The sequence below is a fragment of the Hyperolius riggenbachi genome, chromosome 11 (genome assembly GCF_040937935.1).
Source record: "Hyperolius riggenbachi isolate aHypRig1 chromosome 11, aHypRig1.pri, whole genome shotgun sequence".
NCBI lineage: Eukaryota > Metazoa > Chordata > Amphibia > Anura > Hyperoliidae > Hyperolius > Hyperolius riggenbachi.
Window position 1 is genome coordinate 60,926,015 of NC_090656.1, and position 24,626 is coordinate 60,950,640.

A 24,626-nucleotide genomic window follows, 5' to 3' on the forward strand; every position below is an offset into this window, starting at 1 on the left:
GTCGCTACCTCTGCACCCCCTATTGCTAAGCCCCTGCAGCTGCACTTATCTTCTGGGAATGCTTTCTTTCACTGTGCGACCTTTTCTTTCAAAGTGTACAGATGAGCATATAGGTGAAATACATGTAAAGCATATGACTGCAGCATGTGGGTATTACGTGCAAACATTTCTGCTCTCTGCTCGTCCCTCCTCCCATCTCTGTCCACTCCCTGCCCTCTGTCCATCTTCTCCCCTTCTCTGTGTGTCCACTCCCTCCCCTTCTCCTGTCCACAGACCTGTCCTGCTGTTCATTTCACCCCCGAATGCTTCCGGTAGTAAAATGATCCGAGATTCGGATCAAAGATCCGGATCTCTTCAATGATCCGATTCGAATCATTGAAAAGATCCGAACTTCCCATCTCGTCTCACTGCTCTAACGCTGCTCTCCTTCCCAGCATCCCTCACTTCCTTCCCGACAGACACTAGAGCTCCATCTGCTGCTCACACTGCTCGCTGAGACTGGGCGCCATCTTGTGGTGGACATGAAGCAATACTCTGCAATGGGAGAAGCCCGCAGCGCGCAGACAGGGTGGCCGCACATCTCAGCAGTCGCTTCTGTGGTCTTTGTAACACTTTTTTTTTACCCCCCTGCCTCACGTCATGGAGGGGGAAGCGCTCACTCTCCTCGGTGCACGTTAATGAAGCTGGTGCTGTGTGAGTGCTGGCTTCTCAAACATGGCCGCCGTCACTCGGCTCTGACTCTCCGAGGGGGCTCGGCTTTCCAGAGTCTCACTATTGGCTGCGGGTGCAGCATGGGGTGGGTGTAGCTGTCTTCTCCGCCTGTACGAGAGGCTTGCTATTGGCTGAAGGTGGAGCATACTGTGGGTGTGTCTGTCTCCTCCTCCTGTATAAGAGGCAGGTCGTGCTGCGCTTCTGTCACCTCCAGCTCAGGGGCTTCTCTGTATCTGTCTTGTGTGATCTTCCTGCAGCCATGGCCCTCACCAGTGACCCCGTCTACCATAAGATCCACAAGCTGTATGAGGCCAGCCACGCCTCCCTCAACCTCAGGAAGCTGTTTGACGCGGATAAGGACAGATTCGGCAAATTCAGGTAATAGAAGATGCTGGCCTGAAGGAGAAGCTTCTCGTGCTGCCTTCAGCTATGCCCTTTAATCTCGTGACGTAATCAGTGAGACAGACCTGTTACAGCAATGGGATGGGGGGTGCTGGGATTCTGCAGCCATGTAATAGGGGGGGGGGGGGGGGGCTGCTGGATTCTGCAGCCATGTAATAGGGAGGGGGGTCCCCCTGGATTCTGCAGGCATGTAATGGGGGGTCCCCCTGGATTCTGCAGGCATGTAATGGGGGCTCCCCCTGGATTCTGCAACCATTATTATTAAAGTGTACCTTAGATGATGATCAAAGTATTTATACTTACCTGGGGATTGGCTCCCTCACTGTCCCTGGGCTGCTCTGATTTTCAGCTGGTCCATCCTGTCTCTTCCTCTAGTTACCTTAGACAACATAGGCTGTGCATGTGCTGCCTGGCTGTGTGTGCCCCCACTGCACTGCTGTGGCTGGGTGAGTTCTGTACCTGTACAGTATTACTGAGCAGAATGCTTCTGGTGGGATGGGGTGTGTGGCCAGGCGGTGCATGCAATGGCTAGAGGAAGAGACCGGGCTGGCCCCCTGGTGATTGGGAGTATCCCAGGAGAACAGTGAGGGAGCCAATGGCCTAAAGGAAGCCCCAGGTAAGTATAGATGCTTTTAACTTCATCTGAGGGACAAAAAGTAGGGATAATAAAAATTGCACCCTGCAGAAAGAAAACAGACAACAGGAGCCCAAATGGTGCAGTATGTCACAGTACCAGAAGTATGTAAAGTATGCGGATGGATTATACTCACAAAGGTGGGTTGCAGAAGTGCAACCGACCACTAGATGCAGGTGGAGATGTATAACCCTGACTCCACTCGGGTGACCAGACGGAGCTGGTGATGGTCGCACTCTTAATAAAAAGCAAACCTCAAATTACCTAAACTGGTCAGAGGATTGGTCCCCCTCCAAAAGGAGGGCGAAGGCACAGAATAAAGGGGAAAGAGGTGCCCAGAGAAGTTAAAATACGGTGACAAAATGAAGAAAAGTGAGGTGACTTACCTCAATGAAGATTAATTCACGTATTAATACAATTTTATTGCACTAGCAACGCATTTCTTGGGTGCATACCCACTTTTTCAGGCCAAATAGCAGTGCCTAATAGTGCTTGTAGGTGCCTTATTTGTGGCTACAAGCACTATTAGGCACTGCTATTTGGCCTGAGGAAGTGGGTATGCACCCATGAAACGTGTTGCCAGTGCAATAGAATCCTATTAATAGGCAAATTTGTCTTCTTTGAGGTAAGTTGCCTCACTTTTTTTTTCATTTTATTAACGTACTTTATCTTCTCTGCGCGTCTCTTTCCCCTTTATTCTTCATCTGAGGTACACTTTAACTGCAGAATTCAGCCCCTGTCCCCCATTACATGCCTGCAGAATCCAGGAAGACACCCTTCCCCCCAATTCCGTGCCCCAGGTAAGTATAGATGCTTTGAACGTCTTTGTCTCCTGTTTCCTTTAAGTATTTAGTGCTGACCTCTTCCGCAGAGCTTTACAGATTAGGTATTATGTCACTTAGGGCCTATTTCCATTACTTCTGGATCTGGGCCGAATCTGCAGCGTTTTCCCTTGTGAGTGGAAAAATGCCTATTTGGGTAATGACTTGCCATCCAGATCGTACAGCTGTGATTCTGGTGGGCATGCAGCAGATTTCTGTAGCACGCCCCCACATCCCTATAGCTGTGCATGGCTAAGCAATTTGGGATGCGGCTTTGCAGCTGTACAGGAGCTGCGGCTGAAATGGCCATGGCTCCCGGTGGAAATAGACCCTAGCTGTCCCTTGGAGCTCGCAATCTAATCTCTACCCTATGTCCATTGTAGTCTAGAGCCAATTTAGGGGGAAGCCAATTAACTTATCTGTATGTTTTAGGGATGTGGGAGGAAACTGTAGAGCCCAGAGGAAACCCACACAGACACAGGGGGAACATCCTTGCACGTAGTGTCCTGTCTTGGATTTGAACCGGGACTCAGCACTGCAAGGCAAGAGTGCTATCCACTATGCCACTGTGCTGTCATGACTGGGGTCCCCCTGGCTTCTGCTAACCTGTAATGGGGTGGGGTGACCCTTGCACATTGCACCTGGGTCCCTGTCAGCCATGGTGGGTGTGGTTTAAAGTATAGTATTCTAGGAGCTGTTATATTTAAACAGTGCTGATGTGAGCCCTGCTGGCAATCTAATGAGAGCCCATAGTTCAGCTCCTCATTTCCTGCACTTTAGGATCCTTCCTCAGTGCTACCGTCTAATTGCATGTGCCTTCTAGCATGCCCTTTGCTGCAATTATGGGTGATTGGTGGGTGTGGCTACTTGCACTCCTATTCATTTCACCTAATCTCAAGCGCAGGCAAACTGCAGCATGCAATACTGTGTGATTTGGTTAAAAACAGAATGGGCACTGCAAGGACTGTTTATCATGGTGCCCTTTTGAACAGCAGAATGCATGTGCTTTGAAACTTGGATCAAAGGGCCTTATTCAATTCACTTTTTCTCCTAGGTCAGGGGTCAGGTACCTTTTTGGCTGAGAGCCATAAACTCCACATTTTTTAAAATGTATTTCTGTGAGAGCCATACCATGCTTCAAACTGGGACAGAGTGCATGCGCAGCAGAGGGCTCGTGTCGTTGCCATGGTGATGTGTATACAGTTGATCCTATGGGCATCGAAGTGTCAGACACATCTTCAGCTTCTCTTGGGTTTCAGAAACTTCCCCAAGAGCCAGACAGGAAAAATACAGACTAACAACTTGTACAATTCGCTAACTGACTTGGAGATTGACTCACTTTGTAGGACGTGATACACACACTTTAGCCCAATAGCCTGTCAAGTGACAGGCAGCCTATTGGGCTAATCCAAGTGCGGGGATCTTGTTCTACAAAGTCACTGGAGCTGATAGGGTCCAGAGTTGGACAATTGGAGCGGCCGTTAGTTTTGGGGGGAGTGCGAGTAAGTTAGTAGTGCATGCTACAGCAGTAGCGTGCCTACTTTGAAACTTTTTACTTGCGCTGCCACACTAAGCTGCTCTGCTTGAGCAGTGTAGCTTAGTGAATCAACCCCTACTGATTTGTCTGAGCCAGATGTAGCCATCAAAGGAGCCACATCTGGCTCCCGAACCATAGGTTCCCTTCCCTACCCCTGTCCTAGGTGATATTTTCACATTTTGCCATAACATGTTTTTTAAACCACCAGCAAGCAAGAAAATACTCAGTTTGGATACTACCCTTGCTGATATATAACTGACAGCCAGGGCCGGATTTCTGCAAAGGCCACAAAGGTCACGGCCTAGGGCGGAAAAAAATCAGAAGGATAAAAGGGCGGCAGGACCTGAGAGAGATAAGAGGCTGCATGTCAAAATAAATCATTTCTCCTGCTCCAAAGCGCCCAGGCTTTGCTGCACACACACAGTCAGAATTCCAGAGCTCCGTGTATTTTCCTTACTTCGTGGTGTGCGATGAGACAGTGCTATCTACTGAACATACACGCTTCAGTTTATTGCCAGGGGTGAGAGAAACATGGATCACAATGTAGACAATTTCTGATCCAGTAAAAGTAAACATTTTTAACAGAATTATTTCCACTTTACAACTCAAGCTGGGCTAAACAATGTATTGCTGGTCAGATTCTGTTAATGACTTGAGCCATTCCTTCTCCTCTCTCCCCCTGGATTGTAAATCTTAAACAGATAATGTTTTTTTTTCCTTAGAGATTTATGGCAGCCCCTTCTAAGCTAAATCTTAACCCCTTGCTGGCTCATTTTAAAGGCAGCAGTAGTCTAGTATGAGATAGACAACTTCTCTATAATTATAATTACAAATGTACTGTTGTATACTTTTGTATTGTTACATTCTGTTTTGTATACCAAAAGTAATAACATACACTAAAAATTAAAAAAATATATATTTGTACCGTGTTGGCAAACAGTAAAAAAACACCTGTGAAAGAATAAGTACAATAAATACTATAAAATAAATGCAACAGATCTGTGATTACAGAAGAGCAGAGAGGGAGATGAATGCCGCTCTGCTACTTCATGCCTGGTACACACCATGCAATTTGCCATCAGATAGATGGGTTCAAATTGATTATTTCTGACAGGTCTAATCTGATTTCTGATCATTTTTCTAATCGACTTTGTATAAGTGATCGGAAAATCGATTCAACCCATCTATCTGGTGCGTACCAGGCATTAGGGACTCACTGCTCTAACAGGAAAAACAATCATTCATCATTTTTCAGAGAGAAAACATTCATAGGTATCCTGCAAACAAGTGATCGTTAAGGCTCATACACATATCAGACTATAGTCTTTGGAAAAAGAAAGATCACAGTCCAATCTTACCACCCTTCATGTAGTATGAGAGCCATAAGGCTCATACACACATCAGACTATAGTCTTTGGAAACTGAAAGATCACAGACCAATCTTACCACCCTTCATGTAGTATGAGAGCCATACTCTACACAGTCTTTTCTATGGAGCTGAACTCCACATCAGAAAAAAATCTTTGCAAGATGCTGCACACACAGATGGTGTACAGACACAAAAGATCAGTATCTGCAAAAGATCTGTTCCTGCCAAAGATCCGTTCCTGCAAATTGCAATGATAGTCTATGAGATCTGCAGATCATCATACACACATGATTTAACTGACATTCATCTGCAGATCAAGCAATCATCTGCAGTTCTGAAAATCCATCCTGGTGGATCTGATCTAGAGATGAATGTCAGTTAAATCATGTGTGTATGATGATCTGCAGATCTCATAGACTATCATTGCAATTTGCAGGAATGGATTTTTGGCAGGAACAGATCTTTTGCAGATACTGATCTTTTGTGTCTGTACAGCACCTGTGTGTGCAGCATCTTGCAAAGATTTTTTTCTGATGTGGAGTTCAGCTCCATAGAAAAGACTGTGTAGAGTATGGCTCTCATACTACATGAAGGGTGGTAAGATTGGTCTGTGATCTTTCATTTTCAAAAGACTATGGTCTGATGTGTGTATGGGGCCATACCTTCACAGTCTTTTCTATGGAGCTGAACTCCCCATCAGAAAAAAATCTTTGCAAGATTCTGCACACACAGATGCTGTACAGACACAAAAGATCAGTATCTGCAAAAGATCTGTTCCTGCCACAGATCCGTTCCTGCAAATAGCATTCATAGTCTATGAGATCTGCAGATCATCATACACACCTTGTTTAACTGACATTCATCTGCAGATCAGACAATCATCTGCAGATCTGAAAACCCATCCTGGTGGATCGGATCTGCAGATGAATGTCTGTTAAACAAGGTGTGTATGATGATCTGCAGATATCATAGACTATAAATGCATTTTGCAGGAACAGATCTTTTGCAGATACTGATCTTTTGAATGTGTACAGCATCTTTGTGTGCAGCATCTTGCAAAGATTTCTGTCTGATGGGGAGTTCAGCTCCATAGAATAGACTGTGTAGGTATGGCTCTCATACTACATGGAAGGGGGTAAAATTGGTCTGTGATCTTTCATTTTCCTAAAGGCTCATACACACATCAGACAACAGTCTTTGGAAAATGAAAGATCACAGACCAATTTTACCCCCTTCCATGGAGTCCGAGAGCCATACCTACAGTCTATTCTATGGAGCTGAACTCCCCATCAGATAAAAATCTTTGCAAGATGCTGAACACGTTCAAAAGATCAATATCTGCAAAAGATCTGTTCCTGCAAAAGATCCGTTCCTGCAAAATGCATTCATAGTCTATATCTGCAGATCCTCATACACACCTTGTTTAACAGACAATTATCTGCAGATCAGACAATCATCTGCAGATCTGAAGATCCATCCTGGTGGATCTGATCTGCAGATGAATGTTTGTTAAACAAGGTGTGTATGAGGATCTGCAGATATCATAGACTATGAGTGCATTTTGCAGAAACGGATCTTTTGCAGGAACAGATCTTTTGCAGATACTGATCTGTTGCATGTGTACAGCATCTTTGTGTGCAGCATCTTGCAAAGATTTCTATCTGATGGGGAGTTCAGCTCAATAGAATAGACTTTGTAGGTATGGCCCTCATACTACATGGAAGGGGGTAAAATTGGTCTGTGATCCTTCATTTTCCAAAGACTATGGTCTGATGTGTGTATGCACCCTGAGTGTGAGTGTGTGTGTGTGTGTGTGTGTGTGTGTGGGGGGGGGAGGGGCGGTTGGTGGTACCAGGCCTAGGGCACTGGGAAGTCCAAATCCGGCCCTGCTGACAGCAAGTGATCTATTTCAGTTCTGACACAATATTGTCAGGACTGGAAGGGAACACTGTAAGAAGAAAATGGTGAGCTTTTGAAAGGAACTGACAGCGGAGTTAGTATATAATATTCATTTGCAGCTACATTGTGTTTATTTAAAAAAAAAAAAAAAATAAAAAAAAAAAAATACTCGCTTCAGGTTCCCTTTAAGTATCCACACTGGCAGTTTTGGCCAGGAGTTGCTGGGCAGTGATCTACCCAGTGTGATCCAAAACCTCCCATATATCCTCTGGCAGACGCTTGTCATTCTTGTTGGCAACAATGATGGGAAACTTGTGCTTGCCCTGGATTTTTACTCGACTCTGAGAACTTTTCTTTGGTTAACCAAAATCTAAACGGTGATGATAAACCTTAAACGTGAATGGTACCACAACCAATAAACCGTTTCTAAAAGCAACCCATACTTGAACAATGCAATGCTGCAGTTCGATAGAAATCTATTGAAATTCTTTTCAGTGTGGAGGGATTCGATCTCTTGCTGATCTGGATCAGGAGGGTCGATCTGTCTTTCACATTGGGCAGGAATCTGTCTGGGTACCTAACACTACATACGGAGAAGTGGAACCATAGGGACCTGTTTGCCCTTGTGCATGATGCTCCCTCCCCTCTCGGCAGTGTATTTGTAGAGTCTTGGCTGCGGTGGTGAAAGGGTTAATGCACGTGGGTTTTGTGAATGAATCCTGTCAGCGTAGCAATGGTTTGATTGTAGCGGGGTGCCCTGGGGGCAGGATTCCTGGAAGAATGTGTCCCTGCAGCATTACAGTACACTTTCAGCAGTGACCCTCACAATGTATGCCCTTCATTCGCCCTTGTGGCTTGGTACGTGCATCAGCACACATCCCTGGCAGCTGTGAGATCATGCAGCTCCTTCCTGTACACTCATCGCAGGAGCGTGTGGGCTTCAGGCCGATGCTTTTCCCTCCATCAGCCTCTCGTGGCTTTGAACATAGCCTGTGTGTGAATGGTGCTGGCATGCTGCTGCTGCTGGGGCCTTGTCACACAATTACACTGTAAAGGCAGCATCTAGCAGAGTTGCATTGACCGGCTAAGCGATCAACTATTACAATTTGGTTGATAGAAAGTGGATCGACTAGCGACCCACACATTGCAGGCGTTATCCTATCCGCTTCTCCTTCATTAATTGATCTGGACGATATGTCTCCATGAATCCAAAAATCGATTGCAATCTCCCATTCCAGTATGATTGACTGCATTTCGCTCCGATGTTGTTTAAAGTGGAACTTCAGCCTACACAAAATGCTGTCATTAAGTTACATTAGTTATGTTAATTGAAATGGGTAATCTCTTACCCACCCTGCTCTAAAAGAACAGGCAAATGTTTGTGATTTCATGGGGGCAGCCATCTTTTCGGTTGAAAGGAGGTGACAGGGAGCATGAAACACAGTTCCCACGGTCCTGTGTCCTGATCACCCCTCCTAGCTGCATGCGCTAGGCTTCAAATCTCAAATTCAAAATTAGAAATTTTTTTTGCACCAAAACGGGGTAGAAAAACAGTTCTGATACTGTGAAACTGTTTAAGAAACACCAAGCCTTTTCAGTGCGGTTGAGTAGATTATTTTTTTTTTTTCTCTGGAGTTTCACTTTATTATTATTCAGGCATACCTAACACATTTGGTAAAATGATCTAGCAATTTGGCAGCCTGATCAGCCAAATGATTCGATGTATGGCCACCTTACAGCGATTGCAAAAATCACATGCTGAAAGTGCGTGTTCTACAAAACAGTCTGAAGATCTGATTGGAATGTTGTCTGTGTGAAGGCACCATTACACAGGTGATGCTTGGACATCTGCAATAAAAGTTCTATTGTTGATTTGTGTGGGTGTGTTTTGATGTGTGGGGTTTTTTTTTTTTTTTTTTTTTTTATTATTTTTTTCCCCTACTGGTTTCAGCATTAAATAACACTTCCTTGTGTTCCTTTTTTGGCATGTAGCCCCACCCTCCCAGTGATGCTTAGCCTAAGCTTTTTAAATATGCAGAATTTCCTCCCAGAGGATACTGGGAGACCAGGCATTCATTTCACTGGATTCAGCGTTTTCAAACATTCGGCAGAGCTGCACCTGACCGCAGTGAGGAGACGATGGGCAAACTCTACCTAGATTTGTAAACCAATATTGTGTAGTGGAAAAAAAAAATCCTTTTATTCCATTTTCACAGCAGCTACTCCTGTGAAGTTTGCAAACAGTTTTGATCATCCAGAGGTTCCCCATGTCCTCCTCCAGGCTATTCTAGTGCTGAGGCCCTGACGCGTGCAGCTGCACTGTACCTGCACAGTAGCACAGACCCCCTTGGGGCTTCAGCAGAAAAAAGATGAGCCCAATAGAGCCCGTGCTGCTGCGCGTGAGCCGTTAACAAGGGTTTGGCAACTTTTTTTTTTCCCTCCTGGGATGTAGCGCTGGAATGTCCCAGTGGAACATGGGTAAAGCCTCTGGATTATTCAGGCTTTCCTCTATTCGAGAGCACCCACTACAGGTACCATTCGAGCCTTGTACACAACGAGTGAACTGTTGCCCGGCAACATACAAGATTCCTTTGGGCAGCAGTGCAATACAGACAAGTCATCCACCTCCAAGCTAGCGATGAGTCTTTCTGGGGGAAGGAGAAGTGTTGCATGACAGAGCAGATTACTGTGGGGGTGCAGGGAAAACAGTGTGGTGCTTGGGCATTAGAACGCTAAAGATCTGTCATCTTTAGCAGACGTCAGGTGGCAGCTGTGTGCATGCTGGATTGACTCCCAATCCTCGGTTATGGCTGTCTTAGGCCTGGGGCACACCAGAGGAGTTTTTTTCTGAGCGTTTGAGTTTTTAAATCTGCTGCTTATGTTATCCTATGCGTCTGTGCACACTGGAGCAATGAGGTTTTGTAAAAAAAAAACAAAAACATAGCATTACATTGGGAAGAGCTTTTGAAACCTCTAAAAGCTGTTCCCAATATAATGCTATGGTTTTTTTACAAAACCTTATTGCTCCAGTGTGCAGACACATAGGATAACATTAGCAGCAGATTTAAAAAACTCAAAACGCTCAGAAAAAACTCCTGATGTGCCCCAGGCCTTAATGTCCACTACAGCAAAGTTCAAACCAGCATGTGTACGTAGCTTAAAGGGATACTGTAGGGGGGGAGTCGGGGGGAAAATGAGTTGAAGTTACCTGGGGCTTCTAATGGTCCCCTGCAGGCATCCTGTGCCCGTGCAGCCACTCCCCAATGCTCTGGCCCCGCCTCTGGTTCACTTCTGGAATTTCAGACTTTAAAGTCTGAAAACCACTGCGCCTGCGTTGCCGTGTCCTCACTGCTGCTGATGGCACCAGGAGCGTACTGCGCAGGCCCAGTATGGTCTGTGCCTGCGCCGTGAGCTCCTGGTGACATCAGCAGGAGCGAAGACACAGCAACGCAGGCGCAGTGGTTTTCAGACTTTAAAGTCTGAAATTCCAGAAGTGAACCAGAGGCGGGGCCAGAGCATTGGGGAGTGGCTGCACAGGATGCCTGCAGGGGGGACCATTAGAAGCCCCGGGTAACTTCAACTCATTTTCCCCTGACCCCCCCCCCCCCCCCCCCCCCCCCTCCCTCCCCCTTACAGTATCCCTTTAAAGTCTGAAAACAACTGCGCCTGCGTTGCTGTGTCCTCTCTCCCGCTGATGTCACCAGGAGTGTACTGCACAGACCATACTGGGCCTGCGCAGTACGCTCCTGGTGACAGGATCCTTTTAAGTGAGGGAGTAGGAGTTTACGGGATCTTTATTGTTGCCTTGCTTCTTCTAAAGAGGCATCCAGCTCATTATTCATCTTTTACATGAGGACCTTTTCCCCCTTTCAGTTGGTGAGATGGTGGACTTGTGACTTGCTCTAGGGGAGCTCTGTTTGCCCTATGTATAGCCCAAGGTGATGGGGATTTACTATTTAATATTTGTGAAGATGCAGGTTTTTTTTTGTTTTTTTTTATAGACTAATGCTGTACACACTCCTAGATTCTATAGATCAGGTAAACGATCCATGATTTACAATCATGCACCACTAAACACTCACATGTCAGCAGGCATCTGGTCAAAGTACGGCCGCAGCTATCTTGGTGCTGTGGCGACTGCTGACTGTAAGGACTAGCCTCTTCTGATCAGTTAGATTTTATAAACTATCATGTTAGAGGTCATTCGTTTTGATACATGTTTGTTAAATGTAAGCCTCTCGCACCTGCACACTGATCACTGTGCTACTCTTCAGCGATGCAAGGTCCATGCAAGCCTGTGGAGATTTGTACACTTCACATTATGCAACACCGTGCTCCAGAAGTTTCCAAAATGCTGCCATACAGATGCAAAGGCTGCAGCACGTTTACTGCATGATTCGTGCATGCCGCACAGATTATGCAGTAATGCAAGTCAATGGGTGATGCAGGCAGTGTGCATGACGTGAGAGCGCATGTGCAGAACTATGAATTCCAGTGACCTGCTCCCTGCCCAGCAGTTAGTACGTCACTAGCCGGGGGCGTGGGCCTATGCATATGATCTTGTTGCGGCACTGTGGTGCTGCCTGGGACCCTTTTCATGTTTGCAGCTGTGCTCCCCTTCATGCACAAGCGTGGCTATACTGCGCATGTGCGGCCACAGCTGCACAGTAGTGTGAAACCACTAGTGAATAGCATCTCTACAGCTGCTCCAGGAGCATAATCTCATGTACAGTATACTAAGGGGAGCATGGCTAAGAGAACATATCTGAAAAGCTGTTGTCTGGTAATGTTTAGAGGGGCCTGCAGGGGCACAGTGGGGGCAAGGACATTGCAAGCCTCTGGACTATTCAGTTAAAAAAGAGGGGAGAAACACTTACAGGCTCTTTGTCTATTGAGTAGTGTATAGCCAAGAGCATTAATAGTGTCAATATGCCATCTTCAGCAAGCACCCCCCCCCCTCCCGCCCCCCAATTGAAATCTTAGGCAGGGCAGCAATCTAAGTGATGTGCGCCCCCCCCCCCCCCCCCCCCATATGTTGGATTTTTATCAATCTCCGAGAAGTACTGCTGCCTGCTATTATGTAATCATTCTTGGGTAGCTACTTGCCTAATATTTTGCCTCAGAGCATTTTGAAAGTATTGGTTGCTTAATGTGCATTTCTTAACAGCCTCTTGTACTGCAGAGCTAATCTGCTTACACTGAGCCAGATATGAGTTGCAGGATAGGAATGGTCCATGAGATATCAATTCAAATGCAGCAGCTGCTGGCAGCCCACAACTGGCACCAATGTAAATATTGTAAGCCACTGCCAGTTACCTCTGAGGAATGGTAGGGATGTGAATATTGTGAGGCAGTGCCAATTACCACTGAGGAATGACATGGATGTAATATGAGGCACTGCCAGTTACCTCTGAGGAATGGCATGACATGGCCACTAGGAAGTACCATCCCTGCTATTTAATTTTGTACCTTTTGCAGGTGGCTGGTCTACTGGAACACATTGCAGTGGGAGCAGTATAGCGGCTGACATATGTTTCCTTTTAAAGCAGGGCTGTGGAGTTGGGAGGCAGTGCAATTTTTGGGTACCTGGAGTCAGTCGCAACAATGCAGACTGCTGCTAAGATCTGAGCTACATGCTTGTTCAGGGTCTATGGCTAAAACAGGACCAGCAGGACAGCCAGGCAATGTCAGCCTCCATATCCCTCTCTTGCATATGGAGAGAAATGCTATATAGTCACCATCCATCGATGCTATCCTGTGAAACCCTCATCTTCTGTACATCAGCTATATTTAGCACGACCTTCAGAGTCTCCACCTCACCCTAGCTGCCCTCTGCATTGCTGGGCGACAAGGACATCTTGGCAGGATACGCAGCTGTGTGCAAGTCTGTAATCCCCGGGCAGTAAAATGTTGGCCTACACAGCCTGCGCTTTCATAACCAAGATCAGCAAATTGTCTAACTGGCCACATTTTGGGCACTGCCAGAGTTCCGCAATGTCTTATTGTGTAGTGGGGGAAGGATGTTGCATCTTGTGCTACAAGAGTTCTACAACCACATTTTCTGTTCTGAAGGATGTTGCGGCTTATGCTGCAAAAGTGATATAAGATGGAAAACCAGATGCAATAACAAACATCTTTAAAGTGGAACTCTACTAAAATTAATGGAATAAATCCCCCCCCCCCCCCCAAATATTAATTTAGAAATTTAGTCAGTGTTCTTTCGTAAAATCTTTTCTCATCCTCATTTACTTTATGAAATTGAGCACAGGTGGCGACATCTTTAGTCCTGTCAGGTGCAGCACTGTGGAATGTTTCTGAGAATTCGGTAGCCAGTGAAAATACCTGGCTTTCTAGAAGCCAGGTATTCTTCTCTGGGAGAAGAATTCCACACAACTAAACAGCCAAGGTTAACCTGCTGAGCGGTCTGGACGAGCTCAGCTCGTCCAACACCGCCAGAGGCTGCCGCTCAGGCCCTGCTGGGCCGATTTGCACCAAATAAAAAGCAGCACACGCAGCCGGCACTTTGCCAGCCGCGTGTGCTGCCTGATCGCCGCTGCAGCGCGGCGATCCGCCGCGTGCAGCGGCGAAAGAGGGTCCCCCCAGCCGCCCGAGCCCAGCGTAGCCGGAACAAACAGTTCCGGCCAGCGCTAAGGGCTGGATCGGAGGCGGCTGACGTCACTCCGCTCGTCGCCATGGCGACGAGGGAAGCGAAACACGGAGGGCCGCTCATTGCGGCCTTCCGTGTTATCTCTTGCCGCCGGAGGCGATCGGAAGATCGCCTCCGGAGCGCCCTCTAGTGGGCTTTCATGCAGCCAACTTTCAGTTGGCTGCATGAAATAGTTTTTTTTTTTTTTTTTTTTTTTTTTTTTTTTTTAATTTAAAAAAAACCCTCCCGCAGCCACCCTGGCGATTTAATCAGAACGCCAGGGTGGTTAAGAATCATTGGGGGGGGGGGGGGGGGGGGCGGCAACAACATACGATATATTTAGGAAGTGTTTCTGGTACTGAAACCAGGAAAATATAGCATAAAAGTGGGGATCCTGAAGGAAGGGGGGGTTCGAAATAAAAAAATTATACTACAGTGCCTCTGTCACGGAACCGCCGTGAGAAACGAAACGCACCCGCAGTCGGTTTCCTGCCTTGATTGCCGTTGCGCTGCCAAATCAGAATCTCATGTCTGTGGATACCAGCCTGGAGGGTCTCTGCTGTCTTCTTAAGGGAAGCAGAGTTCTTTTCATGAAACCTGGTGCCTGTGACCTGTTAGCCAGAGGTGTAAATTCAAAGCTTGTCCAAGCTGATTTCACATTCAGATGTTAGTTAAAGGAACCAAAAGGTCCTTTTCATACAGGGATATCCCCAGGAAGCTAGTCACAGCTTGACCCCAGGCAGCCTGGCTGCAGCCTCACCAGGAAGAAATAAATGTATGCTATAATTTTTTTTCCTATTTACAGAATACAGTAAATGGGGTAGTTATGAGAGTGGTATCATTGGATCTGTAGGGTCATGCTGAATCTCTTGTAACCAGTCGAGAGGGGCCCCTACAACCCAGGTATGAATCTTCTCAGGAACCTGACCCGCTGCACTAGCCATCCGTTTATCCCCCTAAAAAATGACATGTATCGTTCATAAGTTACGGCAGTTTATAAGTTTAGCACTTGGATTTTAAATTAAACTGAAACAAAACTTTGCGGAACTTGAAACCAAGGACTTGATGATTTTCCCACAAAAGGACATTTTCCATGAAACTAAGTATTTTTTTTTTTTTCTCCCTTTCTTTTATTTTTCATACTGGCTATTAATGTTTTAATAATCGTTGTTTTTTTTAATCTGTATATATTATTTATATTGCTTTCAATAAACCGACGCTATCGTCATTTGTTCCAGCTACCCTATTATTCAGCATACACAGAAACTGAACTCAGGTCTCTGAAGAGACGCTACTATTGTTGATATCTAGACAGAATACAGCGTGTTTTAACCGTTTTTTATTTGCAGGTCGAGAAATAGCCAGTTAGTAAGTTCCCCTGTCTCAGAAAACAGAGGTGGTGGCAGATACCCTGAAATAGTGTGTAAAGTTGTAATTACCGTACCTCACAGGCTCCCTTCTGGTTTGTCTGCGGCCAATTCCCAACGGTTCCTACGCATTGACTGCGACCAGAGTTCGCACGATCCGTGCGCTGGCACCGTTTGGAAGGCATTTCGTGGTCTGACCACTAGGGCTCCTGTGACAGCCTCTTTTTAAAGTAAACCCATCACGAGAGCCTCCAAACAATGCTGTGCAATAAACCCTTCAGTTTATTCATGTAGAAAGCATAATGTAATGTCTTTTATGCCTGACTGGGGTTGAACTTTATTCCATACATCTGTTTCAGGCTATCTGACCTTCATCAGTGGGAGGTATGGGACTATGATTCTAGTTCAGGGTTTCTCATCCCAGTCCTTTACCTCCAACAGTGCGTGTTTTGGGGAATTCCAGAGGTAGTTAATCGTGTCTGCTGAGACACTTAATTTCCTCACCTCTGAATGTTGTGGTTTCCTGCAAAACCAGTACTGTTGGGAGTACTTGAGGACAGAGTAGGGGAACTCTTATCTAGAGCAGGGCTGCTTGCAGAAGCCATGACCGAACAACCAATCGGAGCACCTGGGTATGTAATCCAACATTTAACCCTCCTGGCGGTTTAATTAACCACCTTAGCAGTATGGACGAGCTCAGCTCGTCCATTACCGCCAGAGGGTGCCGCTCAGGCCCTGCTGGGCCGATTTTGATGAAATAAAGAGCAGCACACGCAGCCAGCACTTTGCCAGCCGCGTGTGCTGCCCGATCGCCGCCGCTCTGCGGCGATCCGCTGCGAGCAGCGGCGAAAAATGGGCCCCCCAGCCGCCTGAGCCCTGCGCAGCCGGAACAAATAGTTCCGGCCAGCGCTAAGGGCTGGATCGGAGGCGGCTGACGTCAGGACGTCGGCTGACGTCCATGACGTCACTCCGCTCGTCGCCATGGCGATGAAGTAAGCAAAACACGGAAGGCCGCTCATTGCGGCCTTCCGTGTTACTTTTGGCTGCCGGAGGCGATCAGAACGCCTCGAGCGCCCTCTAGTGGGCTTTCATGCAGCCAACTTTCAGTTGGCTGCATGAAATAGTTTTTTTTTTTTTTTTTTTATTTAAAAAAAAAAAAACCCTCCCGCAGCCGCCCTGGCGATCTTAATAGAACGCCAGGGTGGTTAATTCCGCCAGGAGGCAGCGCAGCATTTTATTTTTTATTTTATTTATTTTTTTTTAAATCATGTAGCGAGCCTAGGGCTCGCTACATGATAGCCGCTGCTCAGCGGCATCCCCCCGCCCGCTTCGATCGCCTTCGGCAATCTCCGATCAGGAAATCCCGTTCAAAAGAACGGGATTTCCTGGAGGGCTTCCCTGTCACCATGGCGACGGGGCGGGATGACGTCAGCGACATTGTGACGTCATTGGGAGTCCCGGGCCACCCCTCTGCGCTGCCTGGCACTGATTGGCCAGGCAGCGCACGGGGTCTGGGGGGGGGCACGCGGCGCGACAGATAGCGGCAATCAAGCGCGGGGCGGCGCCGATCGGTGTGCTGACGCAGCTAGCAAAGTGCTAGCTGCGTCCAGCAAAAAAAATTAAGTAAATCGGCCCAGCAGGGCCTGAGAACCTCCTGCGCGGCTTACCCCGGGGTTACCGCCAGGAAGGTTAAAGATGAAAACTGTATACTAAACCAGAGACCTCTCGAACGTGTGCTTATTAAAGTTTGTTTTCACTTACAGTAAAACCCTTAACACTGGAAATGGAGACATCTTGGTGGATTACTCAAAGAATCTGGTCACTGAGGAGGTCCTGAAGCTGCTGATAGAACTGGTAATGTCCCCATTCTCTTATTTTCATGGGGATTTTATAGCTTTCTGTAGGTGCAGGTTATGTGTATACTCGATAATGGTGTATCATGAACTGAGGGGCCAAAAGGATAAAAGTTTTTAAAAATAGAAGAGGTGAAGTTACCTCCTCTAAGCAGACATAAGTTAATGCTAGTGTTTCAACAAACCAATTATATTTACATACTCCAGGATTCATACAACACGTTTCACAGGAATGACTCGGACATGCATTGTATATGCTTCATCCTATCGCCTGAAGAAGTGGGGTCATTCCTGCAAAATGTGGTGTAAAATGGATTTGTTAAGACACTAGAATTGTCATAAAAGCAGAGCATTCCCCTACCCCCCCCCCCCCCCCCCCCACTGCCTGTCACCCTCAGTTTCATCACTGTCTCCCTCCTTGAGAGGGTGTGGCTGCAACTGCAAGCTTTTAGGGGTCACAGGTTTCCCCCATCTTAAGTCACAGCTTTGAATTAAAGATATGGAGAAAAGCCTATTGATCCTCTGAATGTTGTACACTTCCCTCCCCCATATCACAATTTCTCTCTCGCCTTTGTGGTCTGCATCAGATTACTTTGAAGCAGACTAGTCTTAATGGATCCTACAGATAAAATTCCATCCATCAACTTCCAACCTGCCAGTCAATCCTCCATAGCAGAAACCGCTCAGTTTTTAGGTGTCTTGTTACAACAGCATGACAGGGGGTGGAGTTCAGTCTGATCCAGTTAGAGGGTTAGTGTGCCATCACCACATGAGGGCCATTAAGGAGCCTTGGGAGGTGGGGACACTGGGATTAGCCACAGAAGTGTCTTGCTTTCATCTATCTCGGTGGTCATTTGTTTTGGTGCCTTGTTTGTTTTCCTTTCACTGAAGATATTTTGACCATGTTTTCTATCATACACTGACCCTTGTGCTTGTTATAACACTGAACATTAACACTGTCTGTACCCTTTCAGGCCCAATCAAGAGGGGTTGAGGCTGCCAGGAAGCGCATGTTCACCGCGGAAAAGATAAACTTCACTGAGGTACTCGGTAACTTCTTAATTAAAAAAAAAAAAAAAAAAAAAAAAAAAAAAAATTTGTCCCCTGGCTGTAAAATATTTGGCTGCCCATTTCCAGTAGAGGTCTTGGGGTGCATCTGGTCTGTCTTTGGCCTAGGTTGGTGCTGGACTATGAAATAGGTGTTGATAATCATACACTTCAGTTTTAAAGGGTATTTTGCAACACACTGTACATAAAGTTGTTTAGATTAAAGTGGGACTAAACTCACTTCCTCTGTACTCCTATAAGAGTTAAACCTAAACATTTTACAATTTGGTTTCACTTTTCAGGGTGCACTGACGGGGTTAAGCCTCAGTGTTTACTGTATGGAGAGAGCTGCCTAGGCAGGGCTTCTGCAGTCTATTCACAGCTGCTAAAGAGTCACAGAACACCAAGCAGCAAATTTCTTCAGCTATATGTAGAATAAAGAGATTTTTATTGTGCTGTGCAATAGTTCGAGTCTGCTTTTAAAGGGAACCTAAACTGAGAGGAAGATGGATGTTTCATTTTAAACAATACCAGTTGCCTGGAAGTCCTGCTGATCTCTTTGGCTGCAGTAGTGGCTGAATCACACACCTGAAACAATCATGCAGCTAATTCAGTCAGACTTCGGTCAGAGCACCTGATCTGCTTGCTTGTTCAGGGGCTGTGGCTGAAAGTATTAGAAACACAGAATCAGCAGGAGAGTCGGGCAACTGGTATTTAAAAAGGAAAAAAACTCCTCAGTTTAGGTTCCCTTTAAGAGTAACTGTCAGGCTGCAGAAGCTAATTTAAACCTCTATTCTCCTGTGTTAAACAGTTTAGAAGGAAGCCCAAAAGCAATTAGTGAAGATAAAAATCTCAGTTACCTTTGATGTGTGCTTATCAGCAAGTCTGTTATTCTTAAGACGCAAGCCGCATACCATACTGCAAAGCATTCTGGGGCTCTCCCCTCGGCTGCTAATGAGACGTTACAGCAGCTTGTAATTGCGTAGCACTGATAAATCTCGGGCAGAGTACACTGCAGGAGTCAGCTATTGTTCCTAGCCACATGGCTCATTAATATTCACTGCACACTGTGTTGTTCAAGTAGGAGCTTATCTGTGATCAGGAAGCAGGCAGGACATGACACATTTGACAGAAAAACATGGAGCCTGCCATGAGCTGTCAGGAGCATCTATCTCTGCATATACTATATACAAATTCTGTGAAATCCAAACGTGGACAGTGAAATGCATATGTAATGTAAGTACAGCCAATATTTAGCTACTGATATATGTGTTTATTTTCTCTGAGACCTTATACCTAACAGCTCCTCTTTTAAGACCAGTCTGGAAGGATACCTGAAGTGAGTTAAATTGGGAAGGTGTGTGTGTGTGTGTGTGTGTGTGTGTGTGTGTGTGTGTGTGTGTTTTTTTTTTTTGTGTGTTTTTAATACTGGTTGCCTGGCATCCTGCTGATCTTTCATGAAACAGTCTCTCAATCATAGGGTGCATACACACATCCAATTCTACCACTTCCATGTTGTATGAACACTTCTGCTCAGTATTCAAAGTATGTTGGCCCTCATACTACATAGAGGTGGCAAAATTGGTCAGTGATTGGCCAATCAAATGTGATGTTTATGTGCCCTTACACCAAAAAAGTGTGTCTAAAGTCCAGTCAACTTTAGACAAATCTGATCTCCATGCTTGTTCAGGGTCTATAGCTAAAAGTATTAGAGGCAGGACAGCCAGGCAATGTGCATTGTGTAACAGGGAATAAATATGGCAGCCTCCATATTCCCCCTCACTTCAGGTGTCTTTAAAGGGGAACTGAAGAGAGGTATATGGAGGCTGCCATATTTATTTCCTTTTAAGCAATACCAGTTGCCTGGCAGCCCTGCTGATCCTCTGCCTCTAATACTATTAGCCATAGCCCCTTAACAAGCATGCAGCAGATCAGGTGTTTTAGACTTTAAAGTCTGATCTGACAAGACTAGCTGCATGCTTGTTTCTGGTGTTATTCAGATGCTACTACAGAGAAATGGACCAGCAGGGCTGCCAGGCAACTGGTATTGATTAAAAGGAAATAAATATGGCGGTCTCTGTAAACCTTACTTCAGTTCCCCTTTAACAAAGAATAGTTGTTCCCCAGTAGTAATGTGACACAATTACAAGTGTTGGGTTACTCTGTGGTCCTTGCAAGTGCAGTACATTTAGTTGTGGTTTGCAACCACGCATGTGAGTTTGGTGCATTAGGGTCTTTTTTTGCTTGGGCTGCAAAGCTGTCATGGAACCCCTGGACCTGTGATCTACAGCTGCCATCCTGGAGTCTGCATTCCGCTTGGTCATCATGATTCTCTTTTGAACAGTGACTTTGGCAATGTGTGGTGATGTGGGAGTAATCCTTTTTTATTTTTTTTTTTTTTTTTTTTTTTTTTTTTTTTTTATAGCATTAATAGGGAGTGACAGGTTGGTAGCTTTGCCAAGTTATCGGTAGGGTCACCCGAGGCCGCCTTCTCTATACAATGCGTGTAGCTGCCCTGCCTTCTTCTGGGTGTGTGTTTGCCTTTAGAAGCAGCCATTGTGCTAATCCACGAGCTCCCTGGAAGGCAAACATTTCAGGAGTCATAAGTTCTGCTGCTTCACTAAAGGCCGTGTCTTTACTGTTGTCTGCTTTGCCAAGTCAGCTTTACACAGCTGCCATCTCATGATGACTCAGTATACTGAGAAGGTAAACCCACATTTCAATTTTAAGTTGCCATTCCACAATAAAGTACATACAGTATTAGACTTGCAACGTTAACAGGTGAACCTAATGGGAAAAAATATACTTTCATTGCCTATGAGGGAAGCCTCTGGATCCTCCAGAGGCTTCCAGTCTTCTTCTCAAGACCTCTGCCTGGGACTCTTGAAGTTCCTGGCCCTGCTCCCCCTTCATGAACAAGCCTGACTGTGCTGCACCTGTGAAATTACAGCCACACCTGAGCAGCAGCAAAACCGTCTCCAGCTTACTGCACAGGTGCGGTTGTACTACATTCAGGCACAGTAGAGCCACGCTTGTACACAAGCGTGGCTCTACTGCATGCTGTATTTTTTTATAGCATCGCTGGATGCTATCAAAAATACAGCATGCAGTACTGCATGAAAATCTGTATCGCATGTAGTGCACAAGAGGCCTCACAAGCTTTTGCCAGATATGTCCCAGGGGTCTGTGTGGCGTCATTGATTTTCAGTAAGACATGGGAAGCTTCTGGAAGATCTCCGGCACTCTCCATGTGCCGGTGACTTCATCATCATTCTGATGTTCAGAAGGAGACTGAAGTTAGTCTGCCACAGGTTGAGGGCTCGTTTCCACTATTGCGGTGCGGAAACGCCTGGATTCCACTGCTGATGAAATCGCATGCGGATGCGATTCTGCATGCGTTTTTGCCACAAATTCGCATGTGAATTCGCATAGGTGAGGGTATATGCAATTTTAACCATGTCACTGCCTGTGTGAATTTACATTGGTACCTATGTGAATTCGCGGCAAACGCATGGGGAAAACGCATGCGATTTCCCTATTAAATACATTGCATGCGATTCGCATGCATTCCACTCGCAGGAGAATTCTGCAGCTCTTTTGTGCGGGTTTTTTTCACCGCTGAAAACGCACCTCCACCACACTACAGTGGAAACGGGCCCATCCACTTGCATTACATGTGCGAATCCGCATGCGGATTCACAATAGTGGAAATGAGCCCTTACGTTTTGTGTGCTTTCCTGCTTTGAGCTAGATCAGGGCTGTCCATCTCCAGTTCTGGAGAGCCACATCCACGCCAATATTTGGGCTGTACAGGGAAATGGTGAAATGTCATCTTCTTGATGCTACCCCCCCCCTCCTTCTGATTTAGTCCCATCAATTAATTTGAGCTGTGCCAAATGTGTGAGGACCTCGGCCCTCAATGACTGGACAGCACTGACTTAGATGTGGGGGAATTGCAATGCTTACAGCAGCACTAGGCAAACTATGGCCTATGTGCGCCATTGGGTGGTCAGATTCCTCTCCTCCCTTCAGAGTTGCAGGCAATAATGGTTAATGCACCTAATTGCTGCTTTAATATTTGGTTTCCATGGCCACAGCACTTGGTGACAAACCATCAGGGTGTACCTGACTGGTCTCTATGGCCACATGGGCCACTTTGAGGTTAAAGTGGATCCATGGTGAACTTTTACTCATTGCATAATTGTGTTCCTTTCCTATTTATAGGGCATTCCTCAAGCCAATTTTTTTTTTTTTTTTTAATTCTAATTCCCTATAAACAATGCCCGCAGGTTTTCAGAGAGTCTTTCTCTGACTTTAAGGCTTTAAAAATCAGGTATGCAAGTGTCAGTTTCTGTCGGTCAGGACTGAGTCAAACTACAGCATAACCCTCACTGATAAGGAAATGGAGCCATAACACTTTCCTAGCAGAAATTGCTGCAGAAAAGGGTCAATAATTCATAGATTTGAGCTCTGGCATACTTTAATTTTCTGCTCAGTGACACATTCATTGAACAAGAACCAAACATTGAAGAGGGAGCACAGAGCTAATATTAAGGCTTATTTATTGAAAAACTCTAGTTGCAAAAAGACAGACTGACAAACCTATAAAAAAACCCCTTTAAAACCAAATTGATCAAATTGACTTGTTGTAAGCATGTGTCCCTAAATAGGGGTGCACTTCCTATATACCTAGGATTCAAAGCATGCATGCATATTATCTTCGGGCCCAGTTTGATCAAAACATGACATCCAGTGCAAGGTTAGGATCCGTGTGATCTTCAGTGCTGACCCCCGTGTGCAGCTGTGCACGCCTCAATGGATTATCACGCAACCATTACTGACACGTATCAATTCGCATGTCAAACCTCAACCGGCTGCTCTGTATGCCTATAATTTAATTTGCTAAACTTTGTCACTCACGTGCACCCTCAAAGGCGGACTGGGGCTCACCACTCGTTTCCTCACTGCACAGACAAGCTGGTGTGGGAGTTCCTCCATCCGTGAACCAAGAGGTAGTAAGCATTGATTTGTCGTTCAGCCGGCTGTTAGTAGTAGTCGTCAGACGCCAGGAGGAAGGTTGCAGAGGCACGGGGGAACAGCACCACGCCCACCATTCATTGAACAGTGTAAACTTTTAAAGTAGATTTACTGGTAAACATAAAATTTGTGAAATATCGAAAGTAACTTCTAGCATAAGAGGATAGATGCAATTGTTTATCACATCAGTTAGAGACACTGAAGCGGAAAAAAAATGATATAGTGAATTGGTTGTGTACTATGAATAATTACTAGAAGATTAGCAGCAAAGAAAATATTCTCATACTTTATTTTCAGGTACCGTATATAGTGTTTTTTCTAACATTGCATCATTCTATAATATGTGCAGATTGCACAACACTCAGCATTCAAAATGAGTCTTTCAAAGCAGTCTGTGAAGTAATGACCTCTCCTCTAGCAGAGGAAAAGTAAATGGTCCCGGAACAGTTGAGCTAAGTCAGATAACAGCCCTCTCCACGACTAGCTTAAGGCTCATACACACATCAGACTATAGTCTTTGGAAAAAAAAGATCACAGACCAAACTTGCCACCCTTCATGTAGTATGAGAGCCATACCTTCAGTCTTTTCTATGGAGCTGAACTCCACATCAGAAAAAAATCTTTGCAAGATGCTGCACACACAAATGCTGTACAGACACAAAAGATCAGTATCTGTAAAAGATCTGTTCCGGTCAAAACTCCATTCCTGCAAATTGCAATGATAGTCTGAGATCTGCAGATCATCATACACACATGATTTAACTGACATTCATCTGCAGATCAAGCAATCATCTGCAGATCTGAAAATCCATCCTGGTGGATCTGATCTGCAGATGAATGTCAGTTAAATCATGTGTGTATGATGATCTGCAGATCTCATAGACTATCATTGCAATTTGCAGGAATGGAGTTTTGACCGGAACAGATCTTTTGCAGAAACTGATCTTTTGTGTCTGCACAGCATCTGTGTGTGCAGCATCTTGCAAAGATTTTTTTTTTCTGATGTGGAGTTCAGCTCCATAGAAAAGACTGTGTAGAGTATGGCTCTCATACTACATGAAGGGTGGTAAGATTGGTCTGTGATCTTTCATTTTCAAAAGACTATGGTCTGGTGTGTATGGGGCCTTAGTGAGCTTAATGGCTTGTTTGCATAGAGATAACTGGAGTCTCTCAACTCTTCCTGTACTGGAAACAATTACACTGATGTATCTGATCTTAATGTTTTATTTCTTAGCTGTGCTAGACATACAAATCATATCATCCCTTTTTTTTTTTTTTTTTTTTTTTTTTTTTTTTTTTTCGC

At 45.5% G+C, this 24,626-nt stretch overlaps 1 protein-coding gene across 1 annotated transcript in view; it reads left to right on the forward strand.

Moving 5' to 3' along the window:
- The first annotated feature begins 667 nt into the window (after positions 1-667).
- GPI (glucose-6-phosphate isomerase) overlaps positions 668-24,626 on the forward strand; it is a 58,922-nt gene continuing 34,963 nt past the window's right edge. Inside the window, exons 1-3 of the mRNA XM_068261550.1 lie at positions 668-1,089; positions 17,150-17,240; positions 18,214-18,282. Of these exons, the coding sequence (XP_068117651.1) occupies positions 971-1,089; positions 17,150-17,240; positions 18,214-18,282 (279 nt within the window). The 5' untranslated portion in view covers positions 668-970. The remainder of the gene's footprint in view (positions 1,090-17,149; positions 17,241-18,213; positions 18,283-24,626) is intronic.